The 18,961-nt window shown below is 49.5% G+C and overlaps 1 protein-coding gene across 1 annotated transcript in view; it reads right to left on the bottom strand.

Moving 5' to 3' along the window:
- The window catches only part of LOC147677776 (palmitoyltransferase ZDHHC21-like), an 85,864-nt gene that overhangs the window by 11,738 nt on the left and 55,165 nt on the right, over positions 1-18,961 (bottom strand). Inside the window, exons 6-7 of the mRNA XM_086945433.1 lie at positions 8,317-8,431; positions 5,840-5,912 (exon numbers count right to left, since the gene is read on the bottom strand). Of these exons, the coding sequence (XP_086801559.1) occupies positions 5,840-5,912; positions 8,317-8,431 (188 nt within the window). The remainder of the gene's footprint in view (positions 1-5,839; positions 5,913-8,316; positions 8,432-18,961) is intronic.

The raw sequence follows: 18,961 nt of genomic DNA on the forward strand, positions 1-18,961 counted from the left end.
ACACACACAGAGCGCCACACACACACACACAGAGCGCCACACACACACACAGCGCCACACACACACACAGCGCCACACACACACACACAGCGCCACACACACACACACACAGCGCCACACACACACACAGCGCCACACACACACACACACACACAGCGCCACACACACACACACAGCGCCACACACACACAGCGCCACACACACACAGCGCCACACACACACAGCGCCACACACACACAGCGCCACACACACACAGCGCCACACACACACAGCGCCACACACACACAGCGCCACACACACACAGCGCCACACACACACAGCGCCACACACACACAGCGCCACACACACACAGCGCCACACACACAGCGCCACACACACAGCGCCACACACACAGCGCCACACACACAGAGCGCCACACACACACACACAGAGCGCCACACACACACACACAGAGCGCCACACACACAGAGCGCCACACACACACAGAGCACCACACACACACAGAGCGCGACACACACAGAGCGCCACACACACACAGAGCACCACACACACACAGAGCGCCACAGACACACAGAGCGCCACACACACACAGAGCACCACACACACACAGAGCACCACACACACACAGAGCACCACACACACACACACACACACAGAGCACCACACACACACACACACAGCACCACACACACACACACACACAGAGCACCACACACACACACACAGAGCACCACACACACACAGAGCGCCACACACACACAGCACCACACACACACAGCACCACACACACACAGCACCACACACACACAGCGCCACACACAAACACAGCGACACACACAGAGCGCCAAACACACAGAGCGCCACACACAAAGAGCGCCACACACAAAGAGCGCCACACACACAGAGCGCCACACACACACAGAGCACCACGCACACACAGAGCACCACACACACACACACACACACAGAGCGACACACACAGAGCGACACACACAGAGCGCCACACACACACAGAGCACCACACACACACAGAGCGACACACACAGAGCGCCACACACACACAGAGCGCCACACACACACAGAGCGCCACACACACACAGAGCGCCACACACACACACACAGAGCGCCACACACACACACAGAGCGCCACACACACACACAGCGACACACACACACAGAGCGACACACACACACAGAGCACCACGCACACACAGAGCACCACACACACACACACACACACACAGAGCGACACACACAGAGCGACACACACAGAGCGCCACACACACACAGAGCACCACACACACACAGAGCGACACACACAGAGCGCCACACACACACAGAGCGCCACACACACACAGAGCGCCACACACACACAGAGCGCCACACACACACACAGAGCGCCACACACACACACAGAGCGCCACACACACACACAGAGCGCCACACACACACACAGCGACACACACAAACACAGCGACACACACAGAGCGCCAAACACACAGAGCGCCACACACACACACAGAGCCACACACACACAGCACCACACACACACAGCGCCACACACAAACACAGCGCCAAACACACAGAGCGCCACACAGAGCGACACACACAGCGACACACACAGAGCACCACACACACACACACAGAGCGCCACACACACACACAGAGCGCCACACACACACAGAGCACCACACACACACAGAGCGCCACACACACACACAGAGCGCCACAGACACAGAGCGCCACACACACAGAGCGCAACACACACACAGAGCACCACACACACACACAGAGCGCCACACACACACAGAGCACCACACACACACAGAGCGCCACACACACACACACACATAGAGCGACACACACAGAGCGCCACACACACACAGAGCACCACACACACACAGAGCACCACACACACACAGAGCGCCACACACACACAGAGCGCCACACACACACACAGAGCGCCACACACACACAGAGCACCACACACACACAGAGCACCACACACACACAGAGCACCACACACACACACACACACACACACAGAGCGCCACACACACACACAGAGCACCACACACACACAGAGCACCACACACACACACAGAGCACCACACACACACACAGAGCACGCCACACACACAGCGCCCCACACACAGCGCCACACACACAGCGCCACACACACAGCGCCACACACACAGAGCGCCACACACACAGAGCGCAACACACACAGAGCGCAACACACACAGAGCGCAACACACACAGAGCGCCACACACACAGAGCGCCACACACACAGAGCGCCACACACACACAGAGCGCCACACACACACAGAGCGCCACACACACACAGAGCGCCACACACACAGAGCGCCACACACACACACACACACAGAGCGCCACACACACACACACACACACAGAGCGCCACACACACACACACAGACAGAGCGCCACACACACACAGAGCGCCACACACACACAGAGCACCACACACACACAGAGCACGCCACACACACAGCGCCACATACACACACACGGTGCCGCACACACACAGCGCCACACACACAGCGCTACAGCCACACACACAAACACACACAGCGCCACACACACACACAGAGCACCACACACACACACACACACACAGCGCCACACACAGAGCGCCACACACACACACAGAGCGCCACACACACACACAGAGCGCCACACACACACAGAGCACCACACACACACAGAGCACCACACACACACAGCGCCACACACACAGCGCCACACACACACAGCGCCACACACACACAGCGCCACACACACACAGCGCCACACACACAGAGCACCACACACACAGCGCCACACACACACAGAGCACCACACACACAGAGCACCACACACACAGAGCACCACACACACACACAGCGCACCACACACACACACAGCGCACCACACACACACACAGTGCCACACACACACAGTGCCACACACACACACACAGTGCCACACACACACACAGTGCCACACACAGTGCCACACACAGAGTGTCACACACACACACACAGAGCGTCACACACACACACAGAGCGTCACACACACACACAGTGCCACACACACACACACACAGTGCCACACACACACAGTGCCACACACACACACAGTGCCACACACACACACAGTGCCACACACACACACAGTGCCACACACACACACAGTGCCACACACACAGAGCGCCACACACACACACACACACACAGAGCGCCACACACACACACACACACACACAGAGTGCCACACACACACACACAGAGCACCACACACACACACACAGAGCACCACACACACACACAGATCCACACACACACAGAGCGCCACACACACACACAGAGCACCACACACACACACAGAGCACCACACACACACAGAGCACCACACACACACACACACAGAGCACCACACACACACACACAGAGCACACCACACACAGAGCACACCACACACACACACAGCACCACACACACACAGAGCACCACACACACAGCGCCACACACACACACACAGTGCCACACACGCCACACACACACAGCGCCACACACACACACACAGCGCTACAGCCACACACACAAACACACACAGCGCCACACACACACACAGAGCACCACACACACACACACACACACACACAGCGCCACACACAGAGCGTCACACACACACACAGATCCACACACACACAGAGCGCCACACACACACACACACAGAGCGCCACACACACACACACACACACACAGAGCGCCACACACACACACAGAGCGCCACACACACACACAGAGCGCCACACACACACAGAGCCACACACACACACACAGCGCCACACACACAGAGCGCCACACACACACACACACAGAGCGCCACACACACACACACAGAGCACCACACACACACACACAGAGCACCACACACACACACACAGATCCACACACACACACAGATCCACACACACACACAGATCCACACACACACAGAGCGCCACACACACACAGAGCGCCACACACACACACACACAGAGCGCCACACACACACACAGAGCGCCACACACACACACACAGAGCGCCACACACACACACAGAGCGCCACACACACACACACACAGAGCGCCACACACACACACACAGAGCACCACACACACACACACAGAGCACCACACACACACACAGATCCACACACACACACAGATCCACACACACACACAGATCCACACACACACAGAGCGCCACACACACACAGAGCGCCACACACACACACAGAGCGCCACACACACACAGAGCGCCACACACACACAGAGCGCCACACACACACACACAGAGCACCACACACACACACACAGATCCACACACACACACAGATCCACACACACACACAGAGCGCCACACACACACAGAGCGCCACACACACACAGAGCGCCACACACACACACACACAGTGCCACACACACACACACAGTGCCACACACACACACACAGTGCCACACACACACACACACACACACACACACACACACACAGTGCCACACACACAGCGCCACACATACACACAGCACCACACACACACACAGCACCACACACACACACAGCACCACACACAGCCACACACACAGAGCGCCACAGCCACACGCAGAGCGCCACACACACACACACACAGAGCGCCACACACACACAGTGCCACACACACACACACACAGCGCCACACACACACAGCGCCACACACACACACAGCGCCACACACACACACACACACACAGCACCACACACACACACAGCGCCACACACACAGAGCGCCACACACACACACAGAGCGCCACACACACACAGTGCCACACACACACACAGCGCCACACACACACACAGCGCCACACACACACAGCGCCACACACACACACACACAGCGCCACACACACACACACACAGATCCACACACACACACAGATCCACACACACACAGAGCGCCACACACACACACAGAGCGCCACACACACACAGAGCGCCACACACACACAGAGCGCCACACACACACACAGAGCGCCACACACACACAGAGCGCCACACACACACAGAGCGCCACACACACACACAGCGCCACACACACACGGCGCCACACACACACACACACACACGGCGCCACACACACACACACACAGCGCCACACACACACACACAGAGCGCCACACACACACACAGCGCTACAGCCACACACACAGAGCGCCACACACACACACACACAGAGCGCCACACACACACACACAGCGCCACACACACACACACACACACAGAGCGCCACACACACAGAGCACCACACACACACACAGATCCACACACACACACAGATCCACACACACACACAGATCCACACACACACAGAGCGCCACACACACACAGAGCGCCACACACACACAGAGCGCCACACACACACAGAGCGCCACACACACACAGAGCGCCACACACACACAGAGCGCCACACACACAGCGCCACACACACACACACACACAGACACACAGAGCGCCACACACACAGATCCACACACACACTCAGAAAGGTACATGTTTCATGATTGAAGTGATGGCCTGGCATTGCGTGGAAGGGGGAAAAAAACACAGAAGAGGAGATGGTCCCCATGCAGGGCCAATGCTATCATTAATGCAGCTGCTGCAGTAGCATTGTGGCCCAAGAGTGTAGAGGATCTTAGCACCCAATAATGAAAAACAGTGTTTTTGTTTGATGCATTTGTTCCGTTAGAAGTCTTACATGCCTTCAAACAAGACTGATCAGAATAAAGTATACAAGGCACCGACTTATACCAACCTGATCAAAAGTAACAAAAAACGCAAATAAACCAAGCACAATGGACTCCACCAGCAGAATGATCCAGTGCACTCTAAAAGCAAACAAATGAAAACATGAGTTAGATTTTCAGGACCTCCCTACATTTCACCAATGTAATGACCTGTTATCAGGGTAAACCTCAACCTGAGCTTCAGCCCTGCGGAGCTTACACCGCTGGCCGACAGAATATGCATTTCAACAACCCACTCTGCACACTTATGCTAGCTTCTTTACTCCTATGGTTGTTGAGAGCGAGCCTCAGCATTGAGATCGTAATATTGAGACATCCTAACGTTCACACCACAGGTTTCGCAGTCCCTTCCTCCACCCCATTCAGCAACAAGTCACTGGCCTCTGCTGAGAACTCTAAGTGTTTAGTGCAATGTGTGGGGATGGGCACAACGCTGAAAAACAGGCATGGAGCATGCCAGGAGAGGAGCAGTGAGTCGCTAAGGCACAACATTGCCAAACTCTCATTCTTGAAAGATTCCTGCGCGGTGATCCAGGAAGAAGGATGACCATCTCTGTGCAGGAACATTTTAGAAATTAATGACTAACATTTCTGCCTTCATATCAAGGATATTTCTTTTTGGATGTCATGGGAGGGCTGCAGTCTCTTTTTAAATGGAGTGATTCCCCCACCCTAACTTCATACAGCCTAACTCCACCCAGGACCTAATCACCAACAGCCGAAGACCCCACTTGTAGGACACAGTGACAGATAGTGGTTTACCTCCTCTTGGCTCAAAGTATTTTTTGACGCTAAGCAGCATCTAACAAAAGGGCTCCGATTTCTGCACCCGAGACACACAGAATAAAAGGAAAGGCACTGCTGGAAGGGAGGGCAGGGCTACCCTTTCAACGGTGCATGTGCCAAAAGGAGTCATGCACCAGGTATGGGCGGGGCAATGATCCCCAAAGATATGCCTACTCCCTAGCAGACAGTCATCATGACTCCCCGCATCCACCAACAGATTTTGTCCTCCCCTGTATCACCCCTTGATCTAACTCGTCTCTCGGGGAATGGTGTGCCACATGTACGTGCGAAGGGTGGGTTGGTGCAACAGAGCCATACTAACAAACTAGTGTTGGCACCAGAGCCATGGAGGACTATTAGAGAGAGAAGACTGCCTCAACTACATTTTCCTGGGACTAAAGCCCTCATTAAAAGATTAGGGAGTTCTCTTTTCCAACGGTCAGAAATGAGTTTTAAAAAAGGATCCTCGTCTTCCCAACAGCTCTTCATACTCTTACACATCTAAATAACCATTTACACATTTTGAATTTGCAAAAACTGGCACATTTCCTGCAAAGAGCAATTGTCCGATCAGCCTGAATTCCCAAGTGCCTGATAAAAACAGACCCCACATGTGTGGAGGGAGAGCCCACATGGCAGCGAAAAAGATATGTCAACTGTCTTGAAGAAGTCAGTCTTCCGAGAAATGGGCTTAGTTTGATGGGTTCTTGTGTCACCAGGCATGAAGCAACCAAATATGTTTTTAGAAAACTAGAGTACCCAGAGAATGTCGCGAGTTGAAAATTCGGGCTGCCACACTAGACTTCCTTACCCATAATACCCCACAAATTTCAAGCATTATTTAAAGAAGTATTCCTCATATTTACAAACCGTTAAAAACTAAAATCTGCAGCCCACAGCAAATGTCCTACCATCAAGTATTTCCACACCCCTCTTTACACAATAGCATATGTCCGCCAAAAATGCTATTTGGGAGGATTTCCAAGTCCTCTAATTCTTCATGGAGCATACAAGTGCCAAATACCATTTGGAAATCAAAATTAAGCAAAAACACTGAGAAACTTTGTGTTGGTAATTCAGCAGTACTTACATGTGGGGGCTTCCATTCTTCCAATTTTTGATTTCACCCAAATCAACACAATGTATCATCGCTTACCCAACAACCATAACCAAGCCTGTTCCTGATTGGGCATTGTGGTGTATTTCTGGTGCCCTAATATCAATGTCCGATCTTAGATTACTCTATTTCCCATTGAGATCTGAATCCATCTTCTGTGTCCTACCACTGTGAACTGCACTGGCGACACAGCCATCTAAAAGTAAGCCACCCTCCTACCACCATCTCACCAACATTTACTAAGATACTTCTTAAACTTATTGGGGCTAGGCCAGACAATGCCCAGCCTGCCTCCCTATAAACACACTTTCAGCTCTTTTGCCCTTAAGCATGTGAATGAGTTTTTAATCCTTATAATAATCACAAATATTTTGGTTTTCTGACACATAGGAACCCCTATTCCTATTCCCAAAGGATCTTGGAACACAATATAGAAAGGATTTGTGTTACATCACCATCAAGAAAGCACTACAATGCTATTAAGAAACACTTTTAATACAGGAACATAGTATTTCATCAATGGTATGAGCATACCCACTCCTACCCCTCTCCCCTGTAGAAGCTGTAGTCACCCTCACTTACAGATGGGCACGGTTATCAGGAGGTGCTGTCTTTTCCGTCTCTCCAGAAGGCCCCCTCACCAAAGGCCATAGCCAGGCAGACAGCAGTAGGCCCATTGCATATAGACTCAATACACCTATGGAAGAGAAACACATAATCATCGGCTACCGGCGACCTTCGTAAGCATTTTGAATGGTTGTGTAGAGGTCACAACAATGCAGACAAGAGCAAACATGAGGCACACTATGTTATGTTAGTTCTTTTTCTATAGCACACAGCTGCCTCAGTGAAGAGGCGGCCCGGCGCTAGCACACTACAACCAACAACCACCAAACAAACCGCTAAAGAGGTGCCCCATGAGAGGACAAAAGTCTGCAAATTCGAATGCTTCTGTCTACAACATTCTCACATCATGATAAAGATGAAATTGCAGAGAAATTTCCCCATTGAACATTTTAGGGTGATTTTACTTTTTTTAAATCATGATCACAATCATGGAATAATAATCTCTAAATTCAATATTTTACAGGGGCGATTCTAAGAACTGGTCATGAAGAGTTGAGATCAGCTAATATGGCTGGGTGACTAGTTTCCTGATCCTCGTTACTGGCTTAGAGGACTGTGGTTCTCTCCTTGTATGACCCATCTTGATGGGGGCAACTACACTCCCTGTGGCCTGTGTATTTGCCTCCTCATACTGCCGTCACGCCCTACTTTTGTTGGCGCAGCTAATCACTGGTAGTTCCCTTGCAGTATGCATCCCTGTTTCGCCTTCACTGCTGCCAGCAAGCTTACAAGAAGGGTCTGTCATTCTCTGTATTCAGGAATAGAGAGTCAATGTTGCAAGTGAGATGCACCCTAATGAATGAGTTTGGGACGGCATGAGACGTGCGAGAGATTAAGTGGACAAAGGGGCACCAGCCTAGGAGAGGAGGAGGGGATGGAGCTGCAGGAATGGAGAGCTAGTCTCTATAAAACAATCTCCTACAGTAGGGCTTGATTAGGTTTTTTATTTATCCATTCGTACAACGCACATTTCATTTATAGGCATGAGAGTGGTGTAAATAAAACATGGTGACGGTCCGCTTCCCCCTTATATGCAGCAAAAAAGGTTTAAAGTACTCCCATAACCAGTGGAAAGCAATTGAGTTGGAAACATACAGAGGACAGAATGAATTGGTGGAAATGCAAGAACAGAAAAAGCACAAGGTAATTATTCATTATTATTAAGATTATCAAATTAAAATCATCAGGATATCATTACACATTTGAGAAGAAGCAGCAGAGAAGTGTCAGATTACTCTGAACTGGACTCTGCCATTGTAGAGAGCAGCTGGTCACCCATGAGGGTAATCCAGGCACTGTGGAGGTGAGTGTAAGCATGTAATAATGCTGGGCCTGAGAACAGGGAGTCTCGATGGCCCAGCAAGCAGACTAATTAAATAGCCAGGTCTTCAGATTCTTGCGGAATTCAAGAAGTGAAGAGGAGGCCCTGATTTTTTGGGGGGAGGGGTCATTCTAGGATTTGGCAGCTAGGTACGAGAATAAGCGTACTCTCATTCTGCCTCTGTGAAAGAGGTCTGTGTGCGGGTGAGAGTGAGCGAAGTTGTCTGGTGGGTTGGTGGAAGTGAAGCCGGTAACTGAGGTATGCAGGTCCTCTGTTAAGTAGTGACTTGATCGTGAGTGAGAAGTTTGATCTGGCAGCGCTTCTGGATGGGGAGCTAGTGCAGCCCTCTGAGGAGTGGTGTGGGTTCTGCACAGAAGGTTGAGGACGAGTCTGTCGGCAGCATTTTGGATGGTTTGAAGTGTTTGAGGAAAATGGGTTGGGATGCAGGCATAGATAAGTGAAACCCTGGCTCATGGTAACCACGCAATGTTAGTGCTTTTGGACTTGTCTGCAACATTTGACATCGTCTCACACCTGATCCTCCTGGAGAGGCTTGAGCAGATGGGTGTAAGGGCACCATCTTAACTTGGTTTTGCTCCTTTCTCGAGGGACGCTTCCAGAAAATCTTTCTACGCCTACATGTCTCTTCTGCTGGCCCGCTTGTCTGTGGAGTCCCCCAGGCCTCGGCCCTCAGCCCCACCCTTTTTAATGTTTCTCTCGCCCCACTTGACTCAATCATCGAGCAATAGGGTGTCAAGGTGGTTTCGTATACTGACGACACCCAGTTGGTGTTCTCTTTTAGGGATCACTCTGATTCAGCTTTAACCAACTACAAACAGTGCCTGATTAACATCTCATCCTGGATGACTGACAACTGTTTAAAACTAAATACGGACAAAACAGAAGTTCTATATTTCAATCAGCCGTCTCCATCAAAAGCCGAACTCTGGTGGCCAACGGAACTTAATCCTCCTCCTCTTCCAGTACCATCTGCCAGAAATCTAGGCTTTAAATTTGACTCCAACCTTTCAGGGAAAGCCCAGATATGCCAAGGTTCGTCCTCATGCTTCTGGAAGCTGAAAACCCCGAGGAGATTCCTTTATCTACTATCAATGGACTGTAGGAAAACGGTGGTTCACGCACTGATCACCTCACAGCTAGATTATACCAACAGTATATACTTGGGTCTCCTAGACTACCTCATCAGAAAGCTGAAGGTCATTCAAAATGCAGTCACCTGGCTCATCAGAAATGTGCTTCTCCGCCATCACATCTCTCCACACTTGCGCAGCCTACATTGGCTGCCTGTTAAAAGGAGGATTGAGTTTAAGGCTCTGACCCTTGCCTACAGGACTACCAGAGATATTGGCCCCAAATACTTAAAGCTCAGACTGCCCAAATATAATCAAAGTAGGAGTCTGAGGTCGAATTACCACGGACTCCTAGCCATCCCCTGCTTCAAAAAAGCAAGATTGGGCGGTCAATAATTTGCTCTTAAAACCGCCTCTCTGGAACTCCATGCCGGAGCACCTCCGAAAGGCCAACTCAAAACCTTTATTTAGGAAGACTCTTAAGACCTGTCTTTTTGGCCTACCTGATCCTAGAGTAACACTTTAAAAGTAAGCTCAATTTGACACGCTCTCGTAGCTCCTGGCTTCAATAGCCATATCGGATAGTGTCCAGCTGGTGGCTCTGGGGAAGGGAAAAACTCCACAGCTCAGTCCAATCAGGCCCGTGCTGAAGCAGAATCGGGCCAAGACATGTAATTTAATGGAAGAGAGAGTGCCGTTCTGCAGTGGAGGTTGGCTATATGCACTGGTGGCTGCAGTAGATTCACAGCTTAGCCGGGATCACTGTAAAAGCCCTGACATGACCACTTCATTGATACACTTAATGAAGCCCATCCTATGAAGTCAAACAGATTACAGAGAGATGTCTGCACACGCAGTGCTACCTCTGATTAGAGGTCAGCACAAGAGTTGAGCTGATAGCATACTTTCCAACATTGTATGGGCATAAAGGCATTTTTTGCAGGTTTCAAACATGCTAATGTGCACAATTATGGGATCACAGGAAAAGATATCACATTATTATTTAACCGGACTGTGATGACATGAGACAGACATCAAAACCCAAGAAAAGACGTTGATAGACATTGCTACCGGGTAGAATAGCTACGTTAAACAAATTGAGATCTCTTTCTGTGCTTCAGAGAAACAAGGCAGAAAATAAGGAATTAAATCAGACTGTGATATCACAGGAAATTACAGTACATGACATGAGACCGACCTAAAAAAAAAAAACAAACAAAAAAAAAAAAACAAACAAAAAAAAAAAAACTTTGATTGACATTGCTGCTGGGTATGATGGCTATACTAAACTAATTGAGAATCTTCCTGCACCTCAGAGAAACAAGGAAGAATAAAAGAAATTATATCATTATTAATAGGTGTGGGCTGTAAACTCCACCCCGCGGGTTGAGTTCTGCCTCTCGGTGCTCCACTTGGAGCGCAGTTTGTCAAAAACTCTGCAAACGCCGCGTGGTGGAGTTTACCACCGCTCACCGCCTAATACTTCAGCCACATGCTCAGTGAGGCCTCTGTAATAGGTAACGCTGCTGAAAGAAGAGCGTGTTCTCTACATGAGAAGTAAAGTTCCTCTATAGACGGGCAAAGATGAGCACAAGATGCCCTGCACATCTTAACAGAGACCACCAGGAGGCTCAGCCTGTTCAGAAAGATGTGGAAAAAGGCAAAGATGAAACAGCAGGAGTCAACCTGGCACTAACAGCGAGGTGGAGTCTTCAGCCGCCTGAGCAGCCACAAAGTCGGAAAGCCTCGGCTCAGTAAGCCCCCCATGAACTTCAAAGTGCTTGCTCAGACCGAACTACACACAGGCACAGGCGCTTTTTTTAATCAAAGAATGAACACCAGAGAGGTTGAGGCTCACAGAAGGGGCAGCGCGAGGCACATACATAGTTCAATAATAACCTGTCCTGCATTGAATAGGAGGCAGCAAGAGGCAGGAACTCCTGAGACAGAAACAAAGGCTGCCGGGAGGGTGGGCATATGAGGCACTGAGGTGGGCATGCGTGGCGCCGCGAGTGCACGTGAGGCACCGTGAGAGTGGGCGTTTGAGGCACCGTGAGAGTGGGCGTGTGAGGCACCGTGAGAGTGGGCGTGTGAGGCACCGTGAGAGTGGGCGTGTGAGGCACCGTGAGAGTGGGCGTGTGAGGCACCGTGAGAGAGGGCGTGTAAGGCACCATGAGAGTGGGCATGTGAGGCTCCATGAGAGTGGGCATGTGAGGCACCATGAGAGTGGGCATGTGAGGTGTCATAAGGGTGGGCATATATCTGTGCATCAATGACATCAACATAGGCATTTACGATGTGCAACAGTTTTATCATTTGGTTACAACTAAATCCCCACCGGACAGGTTTTCGTGGCTTCTGATGTTGTTGCATCGAACTATGTAAAGTTACAGCTTTCTGATAGAAGAATACATGCTCTTTTTGTGACCGCCGTGACAGACACAGCTGAATGGAAGTTTGCCCGATGTAGAAGCCAGGAGTGTGCTTGGCTGTGTTCAGTGCCATTCAAATTAATTGTGAAAGCAGTTTGCCAGATAATCAACATCATCGATCCTTAGCATTTATATTATACACAATGACCAGCCCGTATTAATGATGGAACAGCGTCATCTAGTGGCATGATCTGTCCTTACACATCGAATGTGAAAAGGAACAGGTATTGATTTACTCCTAGTCTCACTGTTGTGTGGTCAGTACGATTCATGATTTTAATGTGCTTTTTGGACCTCACAAGTAATAACGAAGTGTTCTATAAACAGCAATACATACATGCAACTGGTAAAAACGTATGTAGCCCCAAAGAGAAAACAGATGGGTGGCTTAATCTCCCTTTTGACAGGCAGTAACAGGCTTGGATATCTATTCACTGCTCACCTTTTTGTGATTACTAGGTCACGCGAAATTATGTTGAAAGCACAGATAAATCTGCACAACTCATCAAAAGAAGCTGACATAAAATATAAGAACACCTTGAAAAATAAACTGCTATTAAATAAAGTGTCAAAACAAGCATCCTAAAAATGTTCCCTCCGCCTCCTCATCGACAGACCTATCAAAGTGATACAAATAAATACTCAGCCCTCTTGAGAAACGCTGCGGAATCTCACAGAGGTTTTCTGTAACTCCACAGAATTCTGAAGAGTGAAACTCCACAAGCTCTGCCCAGGCCTAATTATTACTGCCTTTCTTTATTCATCAAGAATGTGGTCTCTAGATTAGAAATTGTCTATTCCCCGTGCTATTCATCCAGCGTGTTTTAGTATAATCCACTGGGACCGTTTTCATCCTGAAATCAAATTTTAAATGTGGTATTAATCGTTTATATATATTTATAATAGCACGTGAAGGTGATCTATTTTATGCTTTGGAATATTGTAATGGTTTTAATTAACTACACAATAAAGAATTTCTCTCTCTCTACACTGGGGCCGTTTTCACCCTTCTCAATACCCTCAAATGCTTCATGGTCCTCAGCTTAACCCACCTGCACCCAAGTATTGTAGTTCTATCAATATCTGCTTGTGCGCAGAGCAAAGGAAGACAAGCATTTACAATGCAACGGTCTCGCCTTTGAAAAAGTTAGAGCTATTGGCATTGTAAATGACAACATTTTTATTTATGTGTTGGTTTTGAAAACAGATACATAAATGCCATTGTCATTTACAATGCCAATAGCTTAATCTCTCGCAAATGCCACACACAAACACACAAACCCACACAGAGTCCCACACACATAAATACCTACAGAGCCACACACAGAGCCACATACACACACAGCCACAGACACACTATCTATCCTACTACCGCCACCTCTCAACACACATGCATTCGAAACATGCACGTGTTCATGTGCTTACTCGTACTTGCAATATTTTTTATATTTTATATAGCTTTAGGAGTTTGTGCAGGTAGTAACTTGATATCACATACATATATCAGATATATAATGTGCACTTTCATGAAATATCGCAAACAGATACTTTTGTAAAGACATGCTGCATGTTATACCTAGAGTAACCCACAGCTGCCTATATTTGTGTGCGAGTTTGTGTGTAGTAACCACTCTTAGTGTGTGTTTTTAGAAACGTGACTAAAGGTATTATACACAAATAATGAAATTTAAATATGGGAATAATGTTGCAGCATTATATAAAAGGCGTAGTAGCCATGTGTGTGACAGTGTAGTGGGACATGCACTTGACATACATATTATCGTACTCCGGATTACACGTAAGGCATGCTTTAAACATGCAATGTTATAAAAGTGTTAAAGTTCGTGTAATGAAGGCAACCCATGCATGAACCTAGAGAATTTTGCAGCTCTGTTCGTATCCCACATTATGTTTTTTCTGGGACTCACTCGTAGCACTATAAACCACTGTCTGGTGTGCCAGTATGCAGAGGAGCAAAAAGCCAATACTGTGAAACGTGTCAGACAGGACATGGGTCTACTTGCCAGATATGCTCGAGTCTCTTCAGTACGCGCCCGTATTAACCGCTCGCCCGCCCCTTAGGTGCAAGAGTTACTCAATTTGGCTACAACCTACGCCCCATACTGCGATCAGCGCGTGTGAACTCTTTCTGGGGCCTCCGTTAACCACCCCTCCCTATCGCTTTGGAAGGTAGCTTATTCCCTTTTCCATAAAGGGACCCGATATTCTCGTCCTGCGCTGACTGACTCGTGTACGAACTGCTGAGAGATCATTCTCTAAAGGCACTTGCACCATAAAAGGTCCCCTATCCAACTTTTTTACGTCCTCACCGGCCCCTTTTAGCACCGCAGGTGCCCATCGTTAACCATACTTCCGGTCTTGACCTGCTAACTTCCGGTTTCTGTGCCGCCACGGCGGGCAATTTGCCACAAACGCTTCCCTGCAGCAGATACTAGCTGTAGTCGACTCGGGCGCGGCTCCGCCAACCGAAACCGTCCGTTTCACAAGCTGATTCCACCAATTGGAAGAAACGTCACGTTAAACTCCAAGAATTGTGACGAATAATAGATAGCCATGCATCAGGAAAGCCGGCCATATACCAATCAGCAGATCTACTAGCTTAAGGGGGCGGGCCGATGCCTGAGCAGGGATTTGCGTCCGTTTGTCTGAGAAACGTCCCTCTTGAAATGGGTCCTTTTACCTGCATTCGTAGAGAAGCAGAGCAGCGAGCGCCATCTTCGAACGGTTCTAGTGGTCCAATTTATCGCAGTATGCGTTTAAATACTGCGCTGACCTCACAGACTTACTCTCAAGTTTAAACTCGAATAACACTTTTATTTGCCTGGTTCTACGTCATTGTTATCGGCCCAAAAATAATTCTCATTACAGTGGACTATTTGTTACGAGTGACTATTTCACGTATGATAAGTACATTACAACCAAGTCCCTCAACCCACACATTAAGAAACATCGTTTTAGTCTATTTTGCTTAGTTGCCAAGTTTTCAGATTGTTTACGTGTGACATTTCCATGCTTGCAGTCTACTTATGATGAGTGACATTCAAGGACCAAAATGTATGATATTTTCTCACGAGTAAAACCGAGCAAATAAAGTGCATGGAAACGGATCAATATCAGAAATTACAACATTTTGGAGTAATAAGAAGCACCCGTGGGAGCACAGGAAGGAGGCTGCGTGCGAGCGGCGGAGCTGGCACAGACTGACGAAAAAACAGCCCTGGAAAAAAAATAAAATAAAAAAAGGAAACACCCACAATGGCCCACTTCTGAATGACGAAACAAAGGGGGCGGGGCTTAAAAAACACAGAAACGCCCACGAATCTGCTCCCAGAATGATTGCCAAATCTCTCTTCCAATGGCGAGTGTGAGAAGTTGGCCTGATATGTAGTGTTTCCAATTCTGGAACCACTGGGTATCAGTCCAAACAAACCCCAAAGATGTCTGGTTGTAAGTCAACCTTGTTAGACAAGCTATCCTAGTGGTAGCATGGACTAAGCAGCCTTAAAGGCTTAACTTAAGAGGTCGTGTTAAGCGAGCTGTTTTACCACATACAATCCTGTAATCAAATGAAAGGACACCACACAAGTATATATTATAAAAATATATGTATTTATTTCTAAATTACTCCCCAGTACTCTTTATGAGGAAAGGGGCACAAGCGTTAAATCAAAAGCACAGTAAAACATATGAAGTTGCACAATTATGGATGAGGGCGGGTGGCCACTCAGACCATATACTAAAAAAATGGTATAAGTAACACTTATCGAACAATGGTTAGGCCTAGGGCCTAGAGATTCGCTGGGAGCAGTCAGGACTAGCAAAGATGAAGTCGGGAGTAGCCCACAGGAGACGGGTGCAGCACGGAAAGTGCGGCGCGCACCAATGCACTGTCAATGGTGCGTAAAAGTTAGTTAAAGTGAATTAAAAGATACTTCCGCTGAACCTAGGAACACAAAACTTTAGACACAGACCCTAGAGGTGTGTACCAGTGTGGGAACACCGGCGTTGCAATGTTACCTCACCCACAGGCCGTGGGTGCACAGGGTCGAAGTGGCGTCGGGTTCTGTCACGCAGGTTCTTGGTGCTTGAAGCTGTTGCAGCTGCAGGCGCTGTGAAGCAGAAGTGTCCGGTGCGATCCAAGGGTGGATCGAAGTAGAAAAGTACCTGAAAGCAGAGGGGACAGAGTCTGGGTCACTCAGCAGTGACCAGGGTGGAACCAGGACGGAACCAGGCAATGTCGGGCGCAATCAGGCGGTTGTCGATAGGCTTCTCTCCGCTGTCACGTGGGCTCTGGGGCATCTGCGACGTCCAGGAGCAGGTCACGATCTGTCCCACGTAGGCTCTCGCCGTCAGCACCGTCGGCTTCAAGATTGCAGCAAACAGCACTTGGCAAAAGCAATCCACGCGGAACCGGGAGATTGCTTATCACTCGAACCAGGAGGGTCAGAGTGGGGGCTCCTTTTCACAGGAGCTGGTGCAGATCTGGAGCAACCAGAAAAGCGAGTTGTATTTCAAGTTTCGTCGGCACAGGGGCCACAAGCCAGCTGGCAAGTGACCGGGCCAACGCGTCGAGCCCACACAAGCAGAAGGGCCCCACGCAGCACTCGTCGAGTGTGGAGGGATGAGCTTTGGTGCAAGTGGAGCTCGGGGCTGGGGCTTCTCAAACCCCGGTGCACAGCTTCGAGGGTCACTCGTGGGCTGCACGGTCAGCGTCTTGTGGCCTTTTCAAGATGGCGTGCCCCACGCTTCCGGTCGCCTCCACGGGTCTCAGCTCTGCAGGGACTGTGGATCGGGCAGGTAGAAGGCAGGCAAGCTTGATCTCGTCGATCTCTGTCGCTCGAGTTCCGGCGGGAACTGCAACAAAGCAAGGGTCGAGGGCTGGATGGTGCCTGTTTGCACAGGGTGGTCACTCCTTGACCACAAGGGAGATTCTTCAGTCTTCTCACGTCGTGTAGAAAGTCGAAGGGTCCAGAATTCGTTTCTTATGTTTCTTCAGGATGATCTGAGTTGCATTGGGACTGCTCCCCCTCTTATTCGAATCTGGGGGGTTGGACATCCTGCTAGGTCCCCTCCTATGGGTGGGACCCAGGAAGGGGGTGGTTACACCCCTCTCCTTTGATCCTGGCCGCGCTGGGACAGGGGCTGGGAGGCCCCAGAACCGGTTTGGCCGGATTATGCAAGGGGCAGCCTTGTGCTCCCCAGGCAGTGTCTGGTTTCTTTGAAACCTCCCTACTCCAATCCACTATCTCCTGTCTGGGGTGGTTTGACACCGCCCTGTGACAGGAAACTCTTTGTCCAGGCCTCCTCTGCCGGGTTTCGGTCAGCAGCAGGAGGCCAGACCCGTGTATGTGGCAGGGGCATCCATTTTGTGGATCTGAGGCTCATTTTAAATCAACCGCGTTTCAGTAAAGTAACATGTCTTCTCCCTCTAGAAGGGTGGAATGCTACCCCCGTCGCCAGAACTGGCGAGGGGGTAGTATTCCAATTCGTATGACACCTTACACGACATGTTTTGATAAAGCCAAACCAAAGTTGCTATATAACCGCGAGGATTATAAGGCGCTTAAGAGTATATGGTATGGCGTTATCCCGGATCAGCTTAGGGAGTTGTTCCCGACAGCTGCAGACAGGCTCAGCTCATGCCAGAGCACCATCTCACATAAAACCACGCACTCTGCCTCCAGGATTGATGAGGCCTTCCATAGGAGTGGCTTACAGGCTATATATGTGTCCAG

This window comes from Lissotriton vulgaris, chromosome 12, assembly GCF_964263255.1.
Source record: "Lissotriton vulgaris chromosome 12, aLisVul1.2, whole genome shotgun sequence".
Taxonomy (NCBI): domain Eukaryota; kingdom Metazoa; phylum Chordata; class Amphibia; order Caudata; family Salamandridae; genus Lissotriton; species Lissotriton vulgaris.